Below are 19052 nucleotides of genomic sequence, written 5' to 3' on the forward strand. Positions count from 1 at the left end.
ATACACGACAATTAATATCAATAATTTAATTAAATATATATCAATAATTTACAGTTAGTTATGAAGTTAGTTTTTATTGTACCAATTTAAATTTATTTTTCTACCCAATGTTGTAACCATAATATCACATATTTTGTATACGTAGTGAGTTTCTGTAATTGGCTTTTGTACTGCTCAAAACACGTTTTGTCAGATAACTTTAATAATGCTGTTGAAACATTTTTCATAAAAAAAAAAAATTAATAAAATGAAGTAAGCTTCCACGTCTAGATGTTACTTTGTTTTGACATTGAAAAGGAAACCCTTCAACCTTAAATTTTTTGAAGTGATATCGATTGATGATCGTCTGTGTTGTTTCAGGGAAATGCTAAACACATAGAGTGAGGTCAAGATGGACGAAGCACGCCACACCGGGGTCATAGCGGTGCTATGTCTCCTCACAGGACTGGCCGCTGTACACGCTATCAAAGTAGTCATAGAGCCGCTACCAAAAGGTAAAAGGACAGCTAATATTCTGTGATAATTTATACATATTTTAAACTGAATGATAAGATCTATCAAAATCTAATACCTACGAACTGTGGTAACTACGCTACAAAGAGTGTTAAAAGACCAAGTTCATCGTTATGTTTACTTACCATCTGAAATTTAAATCATTAATATGGATAAAACAGTAACGTTATAAAAAAACGGTACGTGGCTTGACAGCATTTTTCATTCGGTTTCAGTAAAAAACCACCCCTCGATGCATTGTTGAAAGTTTCACAAATGCACTTTATCTTTTAGCAAGTTTCAGCTCGTTGATCAAGTAACTGCATTAAAAAAACTGCACGTCAGAAACAAAAGATGTACTTTTTTGACCTGTCCCTCACAGTAGAGAGTAAACAGAATCGGGCGCCCGAACTTAATTTAGTTTTTTTACAAGACGTCTAACGGGAACCCTTGTGTTCACAGTCTATTCCCATACCAGCAGTTCTTTAATAGCAACTGTTGACTCATATTTATCTTATCTACAACGTATTAAAAATCTACTCAAAAGTAATCCTAGTTTATATTCCATTATTTTAATAATTAACAAATTAATCATATTTGTTTGAGCAACATTAATAAGATTGGTATTAGATACAGACAACAAATTGTTAAAAATTTAAAACAAAAGGGAACGACTGTTTTGCTTGATCAAATTTTAGGTATTTACTATTAAATAACGGTCTTACTAAAGATATATATAATACATAATACACCTATCTAATGAATGTGCTAATTTGTTGTATGGTATGATGTACTTAAGCCGATCATATAAAATCCTGAAAACAGGCTAGAATAAAAATCTAAAACTAATTACTTAATTTTTTTATTTATATAATTAAATTTTTGTGGATTTTGGAGATATTCCTCTTTAAGTATCACACAGAACCTGCCAAAAATTTGGTTTTCAACTGTAGCTATATATAGTTTTAAAGTTCACATTTATCTCAAAACTTAAAAATTGCCCAGCGGTTTAGCGACACGCCGCGTCTACCACTGCCCCGTCGGTCATCATGGGATGCTTGTCAACGATGGATCTGTGTTCTTTTTCTCCGCCTGTTCTTATTTAATCTAATTAATTCCTGTGTGCGACTCGGCCCTCAGACCTAACCCTCTAAAATCTAGGTTCGCGATCAATTACATCGCCTTGAGCAAAATCTACTTTTCTGAATTAGTCATTTTTCAACTTATCTTACGACGTTCTAATGCGACCCGTTACAAAGAAATGTTACCGCTTTCAACTAAGGCACAGTGTGCCCGAAGTTTGCAACCAGATGTGGCACGGCCGACTTCGCTGTAGTTTCGTTTAATTTCCTATCTCTCTGGTGACGTTTATTACGGAGTTGCTCACCCACACAATCACACTTTTGTTTGCAGCCACTAATAACCATTGGGAAGTAATTTTTATTCGCGTCTCTTCGCCTTCTATTTTCGGAATCGCTTTATTGTTTTCGCATTAATTTACAGTCCACAGCTGCGGGTAACGCGGATTTCTAAGGAGTTTTTATCTCCCAGTATACTTTCTTTTGGAAGTGAGAGCTTCTATTAATATTAATTAAAAAGTTTGAATAAGTGAATGGATTTGGAATTGTTCTCGGTTGTCGGGGATGACTAAAGCTCAGTAGGTTAGGGCAATAATTAAAAGTCCCTACCATTATTTGTCTGAGAGTGACAGGTTTTTTAACAACTAATTCATAACCAACTTCATAAGTTCCATTGTTATTCAGTTACAATGGAACGCAAACTAAATCAAAACAATTTGATCGTCAGTTTGTAATTCATTTCATGAGTTTTACGATGCAATAATATGGCATCAAATACTTACACACAAATAATTCAAGCTCTGAATAAATATAAGGAGAGCAAAATAAATAATAATTGCCATCGACAACTAGTTATGCTGGTCACGGAACAGGTAGGTACAATTAAGCGTCCACTGTCGGCATATAAAGCATGCAGACAATCTTTATTGCAGTGATTTTTCTGAAACGTGCAAATTGTCACATAGCATTTTTTTTACAATCTATTTGACTCTAAAGGCACAAAAAAATATAGGAAACCAAATTGGTACTATAGATATCACATGCTTGCTTCTTGTATATTAAAAAGTTTCAAGTACACAAGTCTCTTTTATAATTTTAGGTATTTTTTCATAGTCTTGAACTGATATCAATAACATATTACTTTAATTTCTATTATGACGTCATTGCGACCTGTCGCCTTATTGTTATTACTACCGTAATAATTAGTAGCAGTAGGTAGAACTCCTTGTGAAAGTGTTCATTCAGAAAAGTACTGTCACCTTACTTATTTCTGCCATCAAGCAATAATGTAAGCATTACTGTTTTCCGGTTTGGAAGGGTGTAGGTGGTGGCGAATTTTTTTGAGCACGGGATGGTTATGAAAGTTTCTTTTTTCTTGTTTTACGTCCACTACTACGCTAAGGGACTTTATTAAATTAACACCGTATATAGCTTTGTATTACTGATTTCATCATATTTCAGATCTTTTGCACTAAAGTTAAATGCGTAGCGTATAACTTCAAAAATGTTTATTTATTCGTCTTTAGTTTATTACTCCACTGATAATTGAAAAATGATTCTACGCTTCAATATTTCGAAGTGAAGTTACATCTATTCATACATATATTGTACGCCCTTTTCCCACCGAGGTAGGCAGATTAGCATATGTCAGGTCCGTAGCAAATGGAAGGCTGTTGTATCTGCCGCAAATACAACAGCCTTCCACTTGCTACGGTCCTGACACACATAATTTGCCTCATCAACATGCATCAGTGCTTTCATACTTGCTCGAAGGTTATGGGTACTTTTAACCTGTCTTTTTAGGACGTTTTCAATTTGATCATAGCTTGGCCTTGGTCGACTTTTACCCACTTAGGGAGTCAGCACACTTATCGACACGGAATGGCATTAAGCCAGTCAGAACAATCTTATAAGAGCATAAATGTCGTTGTGCCTTTCGCATCGGCAATCCGAGCGGAAGAGAAATCTTTTTGCATAGACATGAAGGTTTTTCTGACCGGCTCTTGACCATTCCGTGTGATTATTCAGTGAGTACCTTACCCACTCATACTTGCTTAATAAATCAAATTATGTCTGAAACATTGATAATTTCGATACATGGATTTTATTTAAATGATAACAAGTGACGGTACGTACAAGTCCTGCCAGACGGTGGGAAGCGACAAGCCAGTCCATAACAGTTGCAATGCCACTCAGAGTTTTAAATCGCAAAGATCTGAGGAGCATTGCTACTGCGCGCGTCGCCTTGAAACATAACTTGAAGTCCCACGTGCCTGTAATTCCACTAGCAACCTTACCCGTCAAAACCGTAACGGTTCAAATGGTCACAATTCTACTTGGCGGCAGAAATAGATATAAAGTGGCAATACTTCCCTGGACAAACTCCTTCACAAGGAGCTCTACTGCTCCTAAAAAATATATTTATATCATTTATTCATAGCATTTTTATTTAAAACACACTTAAATTGTCATCAGGACCCATATTTTTTACTGTATTAATAAACTCACATCAAAAAGTTTGTTTCGCTATATCGCTACTAACTAACTAACTTTGGAGATGTTAATGGTTAAACGGTGGTTAGATACTTCGTCTCTTTATAGCAAAGTACTCCTTAGTGTGTAGCATGGTGTTTCTTTTGTAGATTCTTTTCAACTTCTCTATGAATTTTCCGAACGCTTTTCACAAACTTCAATACTGTTTCACACTTTAGCATTGATTTCAATTGTTAATAAAATGCATTTAACTTTTCATACCTCTCGAGTACCAATTTATTAATCGGTCTGCTAAAAAAGAAGTATTTAAACGATTTGTCCACCGGTAGAGTATTTTTTATGTAGAGTATTTACCTACGTATTTAAACGTGTGGTTAGTGTTTCTTTTGAAATTCTTTATTTTGTAAAACCTGTCAATACAATCTTTCACGCAGCTGCTCAACGCTTCTACAGTATGTGACCTAGCAGTTTGACAGCGGATCTAGTGGCAATTAAAAGTATAGATGGCCACATCGACGACGAATTGCACTCATACGCCAAACATTGTCAGCCATTTTATGTTCGTTAAGGGGTGCTCCAAATTTAAACTTCGAACAGTAACAAAACACACTTCGAACAGTAAAAAAAAAATATTAACCGAAGTAAAGGAACGTTGTTATAAGTACATATTCGTTACGTTTTCATAACGTCAGTGTTTAATGGAATTAATCTGCAAAGATCAATTTAAATCCACAAAGACAAAAAGATCTGCAAAAAGCACATAGAGAAATTCGTAAGAACTACTGACTCGGTCTGTAGCTAATACTTAAGAGCGGTAGCCACGGTGAGGCAACAGGCGCTGGTTCGAGTCCAGTCATATCGAATATTTTTTTGTTTATTTGATCTGTATATCAATAATAATAACAAACGAGTGAAATATTTTCAGAAAAAATATATGAATATCATGGTAGTAAAAACGTTATTATGATATTCAATATATGTATAAAAAACAATAATAATAAAATAATTTATTTCAATGTTAACAATTTTGTTTATGTCCGAAAAATGTTGTGCTTTTACTCACAATAAAAAATCTTTTTTCATTATAATAAAAAATAAAAATAACGTGCTATTGAACTATGCCAATGCCCTGGTTGCTAGCTAGTTACCTATATTAGAAATTGACTACGGTCCTCTACGTACCCAGAGCACCCAAATCAGAAGCATTTTTTGAAAAGTTGGCAGCATTATAAATAAAAAAAAAATAAAAACTTCTCGAAATTCATCTTCATAAAGAATTCTTAGTGAAATTTCTCTTCGTTCCTTGTACAGAGTTGTAAAACGTGAATCCAACGAAGATTCCGAGAAACGTTTACTTTTACGATGAAGCCTGAGTTTTAACGGTTAGGTTTAATTACATTTGTACTGTACTGGATAATTTCATGCCTCGCCTTCGTTTGCCTACATTGTTTTAAGTTGATACTAGCTCTTCATAAAAGATACTCCTCTTACCTAAAACTAATTTCGTCTGCGGGAAATTATACTTCTTAGTATAGAACATTTTCGGCAACTATGTATGTCGGAACAGTCAGTATACTGGTAATGTTTTCTTAAAACAGCAATGTTGCTTATAGGAACAACAACAATCATTACTATGTCTTTTATATAGAAGTGGGAAGCGCTGAATAGTTTCATTTTAAAAATTTTCTTCTAAAGTTACTTTGTGTTTAGTTATACTACGTCAAAACTACTGCTGGGTAATTTTCGAAAAAAATTCAAATAGTGGAAATTTTTCCGGATACATTTCTGAAGTATTGGAAGAATATAATTCGAAGGCTCGTCTTGTGTTCTACATTTAGATATATCTTTTGAATTTTTTTTAGTGTGAATTATTATTTTTCACACTAAAAAAAATAAAATTGTGTATTGTATTGTTGTATGCTACAAGCAAGTTTGAGTAAAACGAGATTTTTTTAAGCGACACGACATAGACCATAACAGTTGCAATGCCACCTAGATTTACCCACCCAGCTTTAAATCGCAAAGATCTTAGGAACAGTGCTCTTAGGGACACTGCTACTGCGCCCGTCACCCTGTAACATAAGTTGACAGGTCCCATGTGCTTATAATTTCACCAGGACCCTTACCCTTCAAAATCGGAACTCAGTAATGCTCCCATTACTGCTTGACAACAGAAATAGGTAAGGTGGCAGTACTTCCCTGAACAAACTCTTTCACAAGGAGCTCTACTGTTACTAAAATAATGATTGGACAACAGCGAAAAAAAAAATCACAGGTAAAATGAAATTTATAATGACTCCATCATTTTCGGTCAGTATCTTCGATTTTTGACAGGTGTTAACTGTCAAATGTGAAAAAATACAGGAAAAATATTCGGAAAAACCTTTTATTTTTCTGAAAAACGTGAATTTTTCAAAATGGTAACGTGTTCCATGGCCCAACACTACTCAAAACACAGTCTAACTAGACAAATATTAAGTTCGTAAATATTGCATTATTAATTCATTTATTTTTACTTTAGCAATTTTTAAGTTGACTATACGGATTTATAATTTATTACGACTGATTTTCTAAAACCAGTTGACTATTTTGCAATTCCATTTTTAGGAGGATATTCAAAACCTCATTCTGTGTCCAATTTTTGGTCGGTCTATTTTATTTAGAAACACTCTATACGTATTTGCACTGGGGTGCCCGAGGATCCATTTGTGACACTGAAACAAATGACGCTCACCGTCCACGGACGATTGACGCCAGGCGCACCAAACTGCACTTGTTTCGACTTTTACGAACAATTTCCGTGCTTATAAATTACTGGTGACTTGTTAAATGAAGTTGTAAATGACAACAGAAAAACATTTACACATTATTATAGAACAGTTCTCATATCTTTTCTACATAAGTTTTTACGTTTTAGTATTCACGTAACATCGTCTCTCGTGTCTGTGATTGCGCTGTCTCTCCCTCTCTTTAATCCCAAGTATATCAGCGCTCGAGTTCTATTTTCAGATTCTAATCTATTGACTATGTGACTGTATACCTACACTTGTATATTTGCATGTCGTGCTTTCATACTTTCGTACAAGCAATATACTTGTGTTACACGAAAAGAAACATTTTCGTCATCTTTTATTAACCCAATTCCGACATTTCTGTGTCCACCGATAACATTGGTGGCAGGAAATACAAATGTTCTGTAGGAAATGAAGGATCTTCGAGTCCCCAGACAGATGTGATGATTAACGCACTTTACGCGAATGAGACAGAAATAACCTTTTATGTTTGCGATGTTGACGAATGTTGTGTTTGTGTATTCACAAACAATCTTAGGAAAGTAGTTTAGGTATTCACATTATTTTAGACTGCTTGACTATCGAATATCCACATCAAATATCTGTCTCTATATTTGGAAAGAATTAATTTACAGTAAGTTCCTTGTTGCATTAGCAATCAGCAAGTTGAAGTGGCATTGGGCAGGGCACATAGCACGTAGAACTGACGGCCGTTGGGGTAGAAAGGTTCTTGAATGGAGACCACGAACCGGAAAAAGTTCAGTGGGACGGCCCCGTACTAGATCGACGGATGACCTGGTAAGGGCGGCGGGCGGGTAACCAATGGATGCACGTCGCGTCAGATCGGCTGGTCTGGAAATCTTTGGGGGAGGCCTATGTTCAGCAGTGGACGTCTTCCAGCTGACACGATGAAGTTCCTTGTGAAAAAGGTCGAAAAAGTCAGGGTAGTACTGCTACCTTACCTATTTCTGCCGTGAACCAGTAATGTCAACAGTACTGTGTTCCGGTTTTGAAGGGTAATGGTGCTGGTGAAATTACAGGCACATGGGACTTGTCAACTTATGTCTCAGGGTGCGCTCTCAGATCTTTAAGATTTCAAGCTCTGAGTGGCACAACCACTGTTATGGATAGGCGTGTAGCTTACCATTAGGCGCACGACTTGTTCATCCCGTCATTCGATATTATAAGAAAAAATTTGTATACAAAAATTTTTCGTGATCAATGGCAACTACTGTCACTATAAATTTGTAATAAGTGCCCAAATATGCATAGTATTATCTGATTCATTGGTTTGATTACTAAATTGATTTATATAATACTTAAAAAAGATATAAAAAACAGGAACTCTGGAAGCTTGACATTGGCTTTATTTTGCACACATCTTTATACTTTGTAAATAATACTAAACAAAGTTACAACCAGAGACATTAAAACAATTCATTTGTGAAAGACAAATATCACTACGTACAAAATGCAATTTCTATATTCTATATTTGTATAGATGCGAAATCAACGTAACTCAAAATATTTTTGTCCTTCAATTTCCGAAGACAATCCTCGAATAACAAATGGAAATTTGAAATTCTCCTTTCCTAATATGTATATATTGTATTATATTCGGAATAAAGTATACGTATTCCTATAGCTTTATTTATTTCTCAAAAGGAATATCATATAGACGTCATGAATAGGTAATCCTTCTTAAACCTCAATAGAAAAATAAGGAAATTCACCGTCAAACTTCAAAACGGAGACATCAAGAGGCCTCTAAAACAATGCCGAAAGATCTCATTTCACCTCCGATACGTTTCCGATATTCAATAAACCTCCTCAAAGCGATCGTATTTATTCCATATACCTACATAAAACTTAAAGAATGATGTAACAGATTTTTGCATGCGCCTCAGGATAGTGTACATAAATACTTTTATTTTTCAATTTTCACGCTGACATGAATTTGCTTAGAGCAATATCAAATCAAATCCAATAAAAAAAAAATTTTAAACTTCCACATCATGTTAGTTACAGAAAACGTATAGCCAACGTTAGTAAAATAGGTTGTCACAGGAAAAAAAAAATTACATTGGGTTATACAAGCCTCTGGAACCCACGTGTGTGCAGTTCCAGTGCATAATTTTTTTCTTTTTGTTTTATAATATCAAGTGATGGGACAAACAAGCAATAACATGATGGTAAGCTACACGCCTGTCCATAACAGTTGCAGTGACACTCAGATCTTTAAATCACAAAGATCTGAGGGGCATTGCCACCGCGCCCGTCTCCCTGAGACATAAGTTGACAAGTCCCATGTGCCTGTAATTTCACCAGCACCCTTACCCTTCAAAACCAGAACACAGTAATGCTGACATTACTGCTTAGCGACAGAAATAGGAAAGGTCGCAGTACTTCCCTGGACGAACTCTTTCACGAGGAGGTCTACTGCTACTTACTACGCTTTCCACAAGGTCCCATCACTGGGTGAAAAAAACCTAAATAGATTAGAAGTTCGTATCCTTAGTATAATAAAGCGACATGTGATCATATGTCACAAGTGCTTTTATCTTAACAAGTGATAAAATACTATGAACTACATTAAACAAATTATGTACATGTGAATTTTTATAACTCTCATATTTGAGCATTAAAAAGTTGTTGACTAATTTCTTTCGTAGAATCTTTAATCTGTCTCCTGAAAAGTTGTATATTTATAGTAAGCAATTGTTCGTCCCGTCACTTGATATCATAAAAAAGAAATTAACCTATCAAGATACTTTGACCGCCAATTTGGAACGGTGTTGCATTCAGCAGGGCCTTCAACGTGTGTCTTGTGTTGAATACATACAACACAAGACGCAATGCACGCAAACCTTGAACGCCACGCTGGACACCACCAAGCATCGTTGCGAATTTGTGGCCTTTAATGGAATCCACATGATTACTTCAAATGGTTGTTGCAATTATTGTACTTGATAGGCCCAGAACATGTTACAAGGAAACAAATTATACGATCACCTCTTGTTTATTTCAATAGTATAGTTTTTTCAGTGTAGAGAATTCGTAGTTCACCACCTGCGTCCCGATTTTGATTCAAATTGGTATCGAACCGATCGGGTAGTTTCGAAATCAGATGGGTTTCCGAGCGAGAAGATGAACCTGATTCCTACTATATCTTTCTAATTTTTGAGTTAACTATTGTTCCAATTAGAAATGTCAAAAGTTTCCGATCGACCAGTTGTGAATCGCACCTCGACTCGGAAAAGACGCAGTTTTCGATCGGGAGAGGCAATCAAAATCAAGCTGCTGGACGGGATTTGATGACTAGTATGTAAGTACTTGTATCGCTGTAATTCAACTTTAGAAGTAGACTCGAAGCTGACCACGATTCTCAGACATAATCAGAGATGGGCAAGCGCTCGGGTTTTTATCCCGGCGCTTTTTTAACGCTAGGTTTAAATCGGGTTAAAACCCCATTACCACACCAAATCGAGGTCAAAAAACTATTTACAACTAAATGTGTTGTAAACATAGATATAATATCTATGGTTGTAAATCGAGTTTTATTCAAATTGAATGATATTATTGCAAAAGTTTATTGCTTTCTGATCTAGACGATTCGCTTTACCTTTTCTATGAATCGATTCGCTTGAAAATCGCATTGAAATAAATCGATACAAAAAATCGATGAAATTTTCATAAAAATCGAATTTTAATGTTGCGTCCTTAATAGTGAGAATCCACAGGATGGCAAGGTGGGTATATGGGTGTATGAAGTTGCCTCTTCATTGTTTAAAAAATATTTGTCACACCGAAATTTGTAATAAGTATGGAATTATACTAAATTCCGTATTCTGCCCGCGATTTTGGGCAGACATGGACATAAAAACCCGGTTAAAATCCGTGGGAGTTGATTGGGTTTTAACCCTCTGTCCATCTCTGGAAATGAAGGAAAGATTTAAAGCGTTAAAACAAAAAATCTCTGCGCGTTTAACCTAAACACGTATACGGTGAAGGTAATTCAATACTTTTTGAATTCCTTGAAATATTTTGATGAAGACTTACAAAACGGAATATTCAGAAAATTCCGAATTTGTTTATTCACGAAATCGGATATTGTATTTGGGAGATTTTATGTAATCGAAGAACTAAAATTAAAAGCAGTCTTGTGAGGTTTAGTTTATTTTTAAGATATGTAACCAGGTAGTTCACATATTTGTTGTTGTTGAAAACCCTGTGTCGTTGTCATGTCATGTTGCTGTGAGGGTGCCATGAACGCACACATAAACAACCACAAATTACACCCAAACTCACGAGGGAAATAAATGTAGGCCATACAAATATTTCTCCCGGCCCGGGAATTGAACCTAGGACCTTTGCGTGGCAGTCCGACAGAGAGAATGATAACCTCGGAGCCAGTTGCATATTGAAACAAAATATTCACCAATTGCAAAAAATCATAATTTTTAATCATGAAAGTGCTTTCTCTAAACAACCAAACAAAGATCAAACGGAACAGAACAGAGAATAAGAAACGATGTCTATTTACTTTAATCCAGGAAAACAAACCTCACATTTCAAGTTTGTAATTTATCAAAAATGTCTTAAATATTACAATTTTAGTATTTCATACTACTCAAAGTGTGACATAATTAAACAAAAACGTCTGTCTGGGCGGGGCGGCGACGTTTTCTCTTTGGATACGTTTGATAAATAATTTTGAGTATTTTGCTTTTCCCTCCTGAATATTTACACTCTGCTATTCTAAAATTATTATTTATTTAAAAAAAAGGAATGTAAATATTTCATACGTCGTAACGTCGAATTTTACTACGACTATCACGATTTTCTATCACGTATACATTGCCCTGATGTTATTCAATTTGATAGGACCCACATCCTGCGTAATGTTCCCTACAAGCAAATATAGTTTTGACCACAGCGAAGTGATAAATAATTATTTATGACAACAAATTTTAAATTATTGTGTATTCGCCTCTTAACATTATCCTTAATATTTCTCTCCTGATCCATATTTCATTAATTAGTTTTCTTGATTTCTTGATTCCTGATCCATATTTCATTAGTTAGTTAAAATATTTACTTTTAACCCTAAAGTTTCACGTCATCTACTTTAAGTAAAAACATTGTTTTTGGGTCGTGCGCTCTGCGCGAGTATCTATCTAGTCGATAAGAAGATAAATCCGTAAGAAATAAATTCAATTAACTGAGAAAGAAGTAAACAGCAGCAACTCTTTAGATTACAACATCACCGTGATTATCAACTCACGTCTGTGGTCTTTCATTATGACTTTTTATTGTGGACCTCGCGCATGACAATAAAATTTTATACTCGACATACCGACCCAAGGTACATTAAATGTTATGGATCAGCTGATCTCAAAATTCTTCTTTTAATGAACTAAAATTTAACTAAAATACTGTTTACTTCACTTCGTGCTAGAAGCACGTATTTACAGTCAGCTGCAAAATGTTATAAACTACGTGCTCAAAATTCTCTTGAATGTTAAATATTACTTATTATTATTTCAATTATGCGCGCCTTAATTTCATTAACCGTCGATTTCACCATTTATTGGGAAATGTTTTTATCTATTGGAAAGCTTTAATTAATTTGACACTGATTGTACCTATATTTTAATTTCCACTATTAAATCTGTAGTATCGTGTAATCTAGCTGGTGCGTCTACACGCTGCTGCTGCATGTACTAGGCCTTCGCGTTTCCTTTTACACCCACAATAAAATTAATCATTTGTATCACAAAACTATACTTACTATCTACAGATATATTGAATATATGTAGTAATGGATGACCCTTATATCCGAAGAAAGTAAAGTTTTCTTCTCACTGGGTTGTAAATAAAGGAGAAGGAGATTAAATTCGGGCCTTGTTTGTTATAAACGTACCCCATGTAAACGAGAGGTTAGAACTTGTGTACACAGGGACAGTTGCGGACGCATTGTACATGACAATTATTTGTGAGCCCGAGGGCTTGTGAAAGTGTTCTTAGCTGAGATGATCAATGTTTTGTTTGCGTGTTAAAGTGAACGACTAAGGAAAATGCGATATATTTTTTGGTTAACAGACAATAGATTACTTAATTGATTTATGTAGAAAAGACTTGTGCCTGCTCGGTCTTTAAAGTCAGCAATCCGATCTAGTTCAATCGGTCAACTAAAATGGTTCGTTTAGTTCGTTTTGTCCTTGCTCGGACATTGAACTAACGATCCAAACTAGCACTTATGTTCAAATTACTAAGCTATGTACTTCAGACTAATTAGTAAACGTACACTTTATAAAAAAATTAAAAAAATACAATTTTCTTTGGAATCGGTAATATTTGATTAGCCTGACAAATCAGTTCGTTGAATGTTAAGTATTAGACACTTAAATGAACTGGCAACGTTCAGTCGTACATCTTCACTCAAACTTGCACTAAAAGCTGTAAAAGATCACTGATCGTCCCGTTCGCACCATTTTCTACTGAACTGAAAGACAGGGAAACTTAAGATCGCCTCACGTCTTTTGCTCCACAACGCAGACAGTTCCTACTTCGTACTGAACTAGAAAGAACCATGAATCGAACGATCGTACAAAAGGGACTAGTTCGTTTCGTTCATTATCGGGAATTAATTCCTAACAGTTCGTAGTGCATAATGTAAAATAGATAGTAAGCATAATATATAGGATGGGAATTATAACAGTTGTTATGCCTGTTGGGTAATTTTCCGAAAAAATTCAAACAGTGGAAAGTTTTCCGGAAAAATTCCCGAAAATTTGGAATAATTTCATAAATTGGAAAAATATAATTTCGAATATTATGTTCTTCGTTTAGAAATAACTTTTGAAGTTTTATTTAGCGTGAATCATAAAATAAATTTGTATAGATAAAAGCCACTTAGAGAAAGAAAACCGAAATTTAATATGACTTCACAACAGCGAAAAAAACTTTTGGCTCCATCGTTTTCGTTCAGTAACTTCACATAAGTTGAGCAGGTGCCAACGTCAAATATAGAAAATTAAAGAAAAAAACATTCCAAAAATATCCGGAAAAATATTGCACTCTGTGCTATGATAGGAAGCGACAGTTTTCATACCGTTTAAATAAAATAAAGAAAACCAAATTATTATGTTTTTATAAATAAACGGACTTCAGAAGTTTGTGGCATTATTAAGATAATGGAACCAATCAAGAACTGTTTAAGGATTTATTTTATGTTTTAGTCTTTTAATTTTGGATGACTTGCCCTGTGGAACTCGAGGAAAAGTTTAATTTATTAAAAAGTCTTCAAATAATGATTGAAAGTGCTTTAATCGGATCAATTAATAAAGAAAATTTTGTTATCCGAGAAAAAGCAGACTCTGTTTGAGTATCGTTATTTGGATATCCCAATTTTAAATTATGGACACCCCGTCAATGAACGGTTACCAATCATGGACACCTAAACATGAACGATCAACTATGTAGCTAAGTTAACCAATTCAATCTTAAAAACAAGAGATCTTGCATGGTACTTAAACTTATTTCTAAACGAAAAATGTGAAGTTTCCATATGAAAGGACCCATTTGTGACTGGTAACAATGTGTGGTCATTCGCTCCGGTGCCATATCTAAAGGAAATCAAATGCTATCATGGACGACCAATGACGGACACTGTTGTCCATTACTGGGTAGACTTAAAATAATGTACGAAGCTAAATTAAAAGTCTGGCTTTATAAAAACGATAAACACAAGTAAAAATTATGAAAAAAATGTCCGTGATTGATTAAACAGCTAAATGAAAATTTGAAGTGTTTATTAAAACACTTCAAATTTTCCAATAGACGCTATATTATTCGGTTATGTTATGTTTTGTCTAGATGCTTAAAATAACACCAAAACATAAAATCACCACAGTAGTCACCGCACTCTTAAATGCCACATTCAAATATGAGCCGCGATCCTAATAAGAATTCCGGTTTTTAACAAATTTGTTATCACCATCTTATTTCGCACCGCGATAATGGCAATTAAGATGGCCGCCAGCTGACAAAATTAAACTGACGTCTTCCATTTTGATCAAAAATTATAAAAATTTTGAAAGTATACCTGAAACTCTCGTTGACAATCTTCCTGCCAAACTGTGGGTAAAAATTATGGCAAAATCCAATCTGAACTACCCTCTAAACCTTGGTTATTCACTAGGAAATCGATCCCGAAAAATATTACTTCCACAATTATTCGCCTACGCTTAGCACACAACCTGTGTTCTTGGCTAAGACTAGTGTTCGAGACCACGAGAGTGTGGTCTGGCAGAAGGTAACCTCGAGCACCTGTTTTTTTACTGCAAACATATTGTCACTCCTCCACCCTAAAATCCCCCGTCCTATTAATATCAACTTCCTCCTAAAGTTAGTCCACTCCCTCCTTGTGTATGTCCTGTGTAAATTTATAAAAAGTAACCATGTGTTTCTGTAATAGTCTGTGTGTGTTGTCCGTTGTTGTGGATTCTCGTCAGCGAATTCTATCGAAATTCACCGGTCACGTTTGAGTAAAAAATGCCTGTCTTCTTTAACTTGACTTTGGCGGAATCATCGATTGTATCGTTGGAGCTATAACACTAAAAAGAAGATGAAAATTAAAGAAAATAATCAGCGTTTCCTTATTTTTGTCGATAAACTTCAAAAATGTACATGATTGGTGTACTGTCCATCATCGGTTCCATTAGTATTTGCCAAGTTTTATTGAAATCGGTGGACGGAAAGTGGGTGAAATGCAATAAACCGGATTCATCCCCTAATTTACCACCCTTGCATATTGAATATTTTCTTTGAATTTGAATGGAACCACTAGACCGAGGCCCTCTTTCCGACAAAAAAGGAAGGAAAATCAGTTTACAAATGTTGGAGTAATCGTGTAACGTACCAAACTTCCCCTTTGTTTTGAGGTCGGTTAAAAATAAATCCACGTTATAAAATTCCCTTCGTCATGTAGTGGTTTTTGCTAAATTTACAAAGCCCCTAATCGTTTGCAGGCAAGAGACAAAATATCATTTGGCATAACGTAATGGAGTCTGAAGAAGGTTGTTTTACGACTTGTTATTTGACGTCCCGTAATGAGTTTTCAGGAAAAGTCAGTCTTTGATGTTGATGTTTTTAAAACATAATATCAATATAGAACATTGTCTTACAAAAAGTCAATGATATAGAACAATAAATTACCATAATAAAAATCACGTATTCAATTATAAAATCCACTTTGCTGAGGTGGGTTATTGGAAAACAAACGCATAGGTATTTACCAACAAAGTAATATATTAATCCTCTTATGAAAAACAATAATTGATTCGTTTATTGCAAATGTAGATTGGTAAAATAAAATTATTTTAAGCTATATTAACTTATCAAGAGATTTTGTAGGTTTTATAAAAAAATGTTTTGGAACTTACAAACGTCTTTCAAAACAAGAGGTGTGAACGTGACTCTTTACTTGATAATGTCACCAATATTAAAATTACCGCCGGATATCTGAATGTAGTATTTTCGTTTTTTTTTTTTATGAAACCTAGTGATGGACCGAATAAGTCGTGAGACTGGTGGTAAGGTTTAAATCGCAAAGGTCTGAGGGGCACAGCCACTGCGCCCGTCGCTCTGAGACATAAGTTGAAAGTCCCATGTGTCCGTAATTTCACCAACACCCTTACTCTTTAAAATCGAAACGCAGTAATGCTAACATTACTACTTGGTGGCAGAAACTGGTAAAGTAGCAGTACTTCCCTAGACGAACTCTTTCACAAGGAGCTTTGCATCTACTGAAAACTTAAGAAACCACCTGGTGCTGAAGTGCACCTCACTCCGTCACATGTCCTGTGGCTTCCATGAAATCCTAATAAAGGAGCCACCACACCTATTGACGCGAAATGTCATTAAGCCAGCTACAAAAAACTTTATACTTATCGATTTAATAAGAGCCAAAAAAAGCTTCGCTTCCGATAGGAATGCCATTTATTGCTATATATATATATGCCATTAAATGGCCAGCCAGATCGTGTGATTTAACACCACTGGATTATTTTTTGTGGGGCTATCTTAAGGACGGAGTCTATACGGAGCCAATCGAATCGACTACAGCCTTAAAACTCAAAATCCGTGATGTGATAGCCGAAATAGACCCGACATTTTGCCAAAAAGTGATTAAAAATTTTGATGAAAGAATCTACTTCTGTCAGCGTGGTCGTGGTGGACATTTGCCAGATATCATTTTTCATTCATAATTGCCGAACTTTTCTCTTTGTAATACAATAAAAATTTGAATCATCTTCATCTAAATTTTTTGTTTTATTTTGTTTTAGAAAACAAAGTTCTTGTTGAAAGACCCGATATTTCTACTTCAATTAAAACATCAAATGAACGCTTTACAATTATCTAATCTTATTACATTAAACAGTAATACATGTGTCGAAACATGAGTAACACATATAAGGTTTCATTACACAACCCTGTGACTTAGGAGTTTATACGAAGGTTATACAAGCTTTTCTTGAAAGTCGTAAGATAATCTAATTAATGCGAAATAAATAAGTATACTATGACTAAAAATACGTCAGCGAGGTAGACTTATAAAAACGCCTACCTTTTAAATTTAAACCGATGTATAAGCATCAGTGACATCTAGCTTCATAACCCAACGGCTGGATTATAATAATAATAACAAAATTTCGTTTATTAAGGTAACATGGACCCATTTAATGTTAGTAACAGTTACACTTGAAATTCTAATGTTACTACATGTACACAAAACAACAGAGAACACAAAAACACTACACTACTACTTATTTTAATATATGTCGATCATAGAACAATGATTCACATAACAGTCGAGCCGGTTTGCTATCATGCTCAGGACATTGTTGCTGCTGACGCAGCACGCCAGGGATGTGCATTGTTTCAGCATCGTGGTGTAGAAGCAATCGACACGTGTCTCCGTAAGCGTCCCTGACGCGCTACAAGACGACGGCAGTCCCATCAGCTTTCTGAATGCTTTGTTATACTAAACACGCAAAGCACTGTACTGTGTCTGGCTGAATGTGGGGTACATTATAGGCCACTTGTGTAGAAAGTCGCACAATAAGTTCTGAAGAGTGTGATTTTAGCGTCAGTAGAACAGTTTTTTTATGATACCGAGTGAGGGGACAAAGAAATCGTGCTCCAGCTACACGCCTGTCCATAACAGTTGCAGTGCAACTCAGAATTTTAAATCGCAAAGAACTGAGTTAGAACAGTTAGCGAACCTACAAACTAACATAATGACTCACAAAAAGTGCTCGTCGCTCTCGTTCAATATCCGCATTGTCGTTTAAGTCAGATGATATTATATGCCCTAGGTACTTGAACTCGTCCACTCTGTTCAATGGACTCCCGTTTAACAAAACAGATGGAGCATGAGGCAGGCATTTGTGTTTAACCTTAAAAACCATAAATTCGCTTTTACTGACATTGTATTTTCAACTGTGGCTTGTCGCATATTTTTCGCAGATTTTTTTATAATATCTAATGACGGGACGAACAAGTCGTGCGTCTGATGGTACACTACACGCCTGTCCATAGAAGTTGCAGTGCCACTCAGAGCTTTAAATCGCAAAGATCTGGTGGGACATTGTCACTGCACCCGTCACCCTGAGACTTAAGTTGACAAGTCCCATGTGTCTGTAATTTCACCAGAACCCTTACCCTTCAAAAGTGGACCACAGTGATGCCAACATTACTTATTGGCGGCAGAAATAGATAAGGTGGCAGTACTATCCTGGACGAATTCTTTCACAAGGAGCTCTACTGCTACAGATGGTTATAAATTTCTTTAAACCACAAGAGAGGCACTCAGAAGCACCATGTCGTTCGCATAACTAATAATATTGATATTCAAGTCTGTTTATAGCGTATCCTACCTGATTGTATACGTAATGAGCGTTCTTTTTAAATTTGTCTGAATTCCTCGCCTCGGATAGTTAATAAGTTTTTTCTGTATTTTAAACAATAAATAATAAAATAATTGAAAAAAATAACAAACTGACACTCTTTGATATTGCGTATTTGAACTGTTTCGAACTACACAAATACATTTTTAAAAACAAAAGTGATCCGTACCTCACATTACCTAGACTGGTAATAACGTTAGCCACTAATTCACCGTCTATAAAAT

The 19052-nt window shown here is 35.3% G+C and overlaps 1 protein-coding gene across 1 annotated transcript in view; it reads left to right on the top strand.

The window, feature by feature from the left end:
* The window catches only part of LOC113238179 (semaphorin-2A), a 512200-nt gene that overhangs the window by 335184 nt on the left and 157964 nt on the right, over nucleotides 1-19052 (top strand). The window contains exon 4 of the mRNA XM_026474944.1: nucleotides 361-494. Coding sequence (XP_026330729.1) covers nucleotides 392-494 — 103 coding nt within the window. The 5' untranslated portion in view covers nucleotides 361-391. The remainder of the gene's footprint in view (nucleotides 1-360; nucleotides 495-19052) is intronic.

Source organism: Hyposmocoma kahamanoa, unplaced genomic scaffold (assembly GCF_003589595.1).
Source record: "Hyposmocoma kahamanoa isolate Upper Pololo Valley unplaced genomic scaffold, ASM358959v1 95, whole genome shotgun sequence".
NCBI lineage: Eukaryota > Metazoa > Arthropoda > Insecta > Lepidoptera > Cosmopterigidae > Hyposmocoma > Hyposmocoma kahamanoa.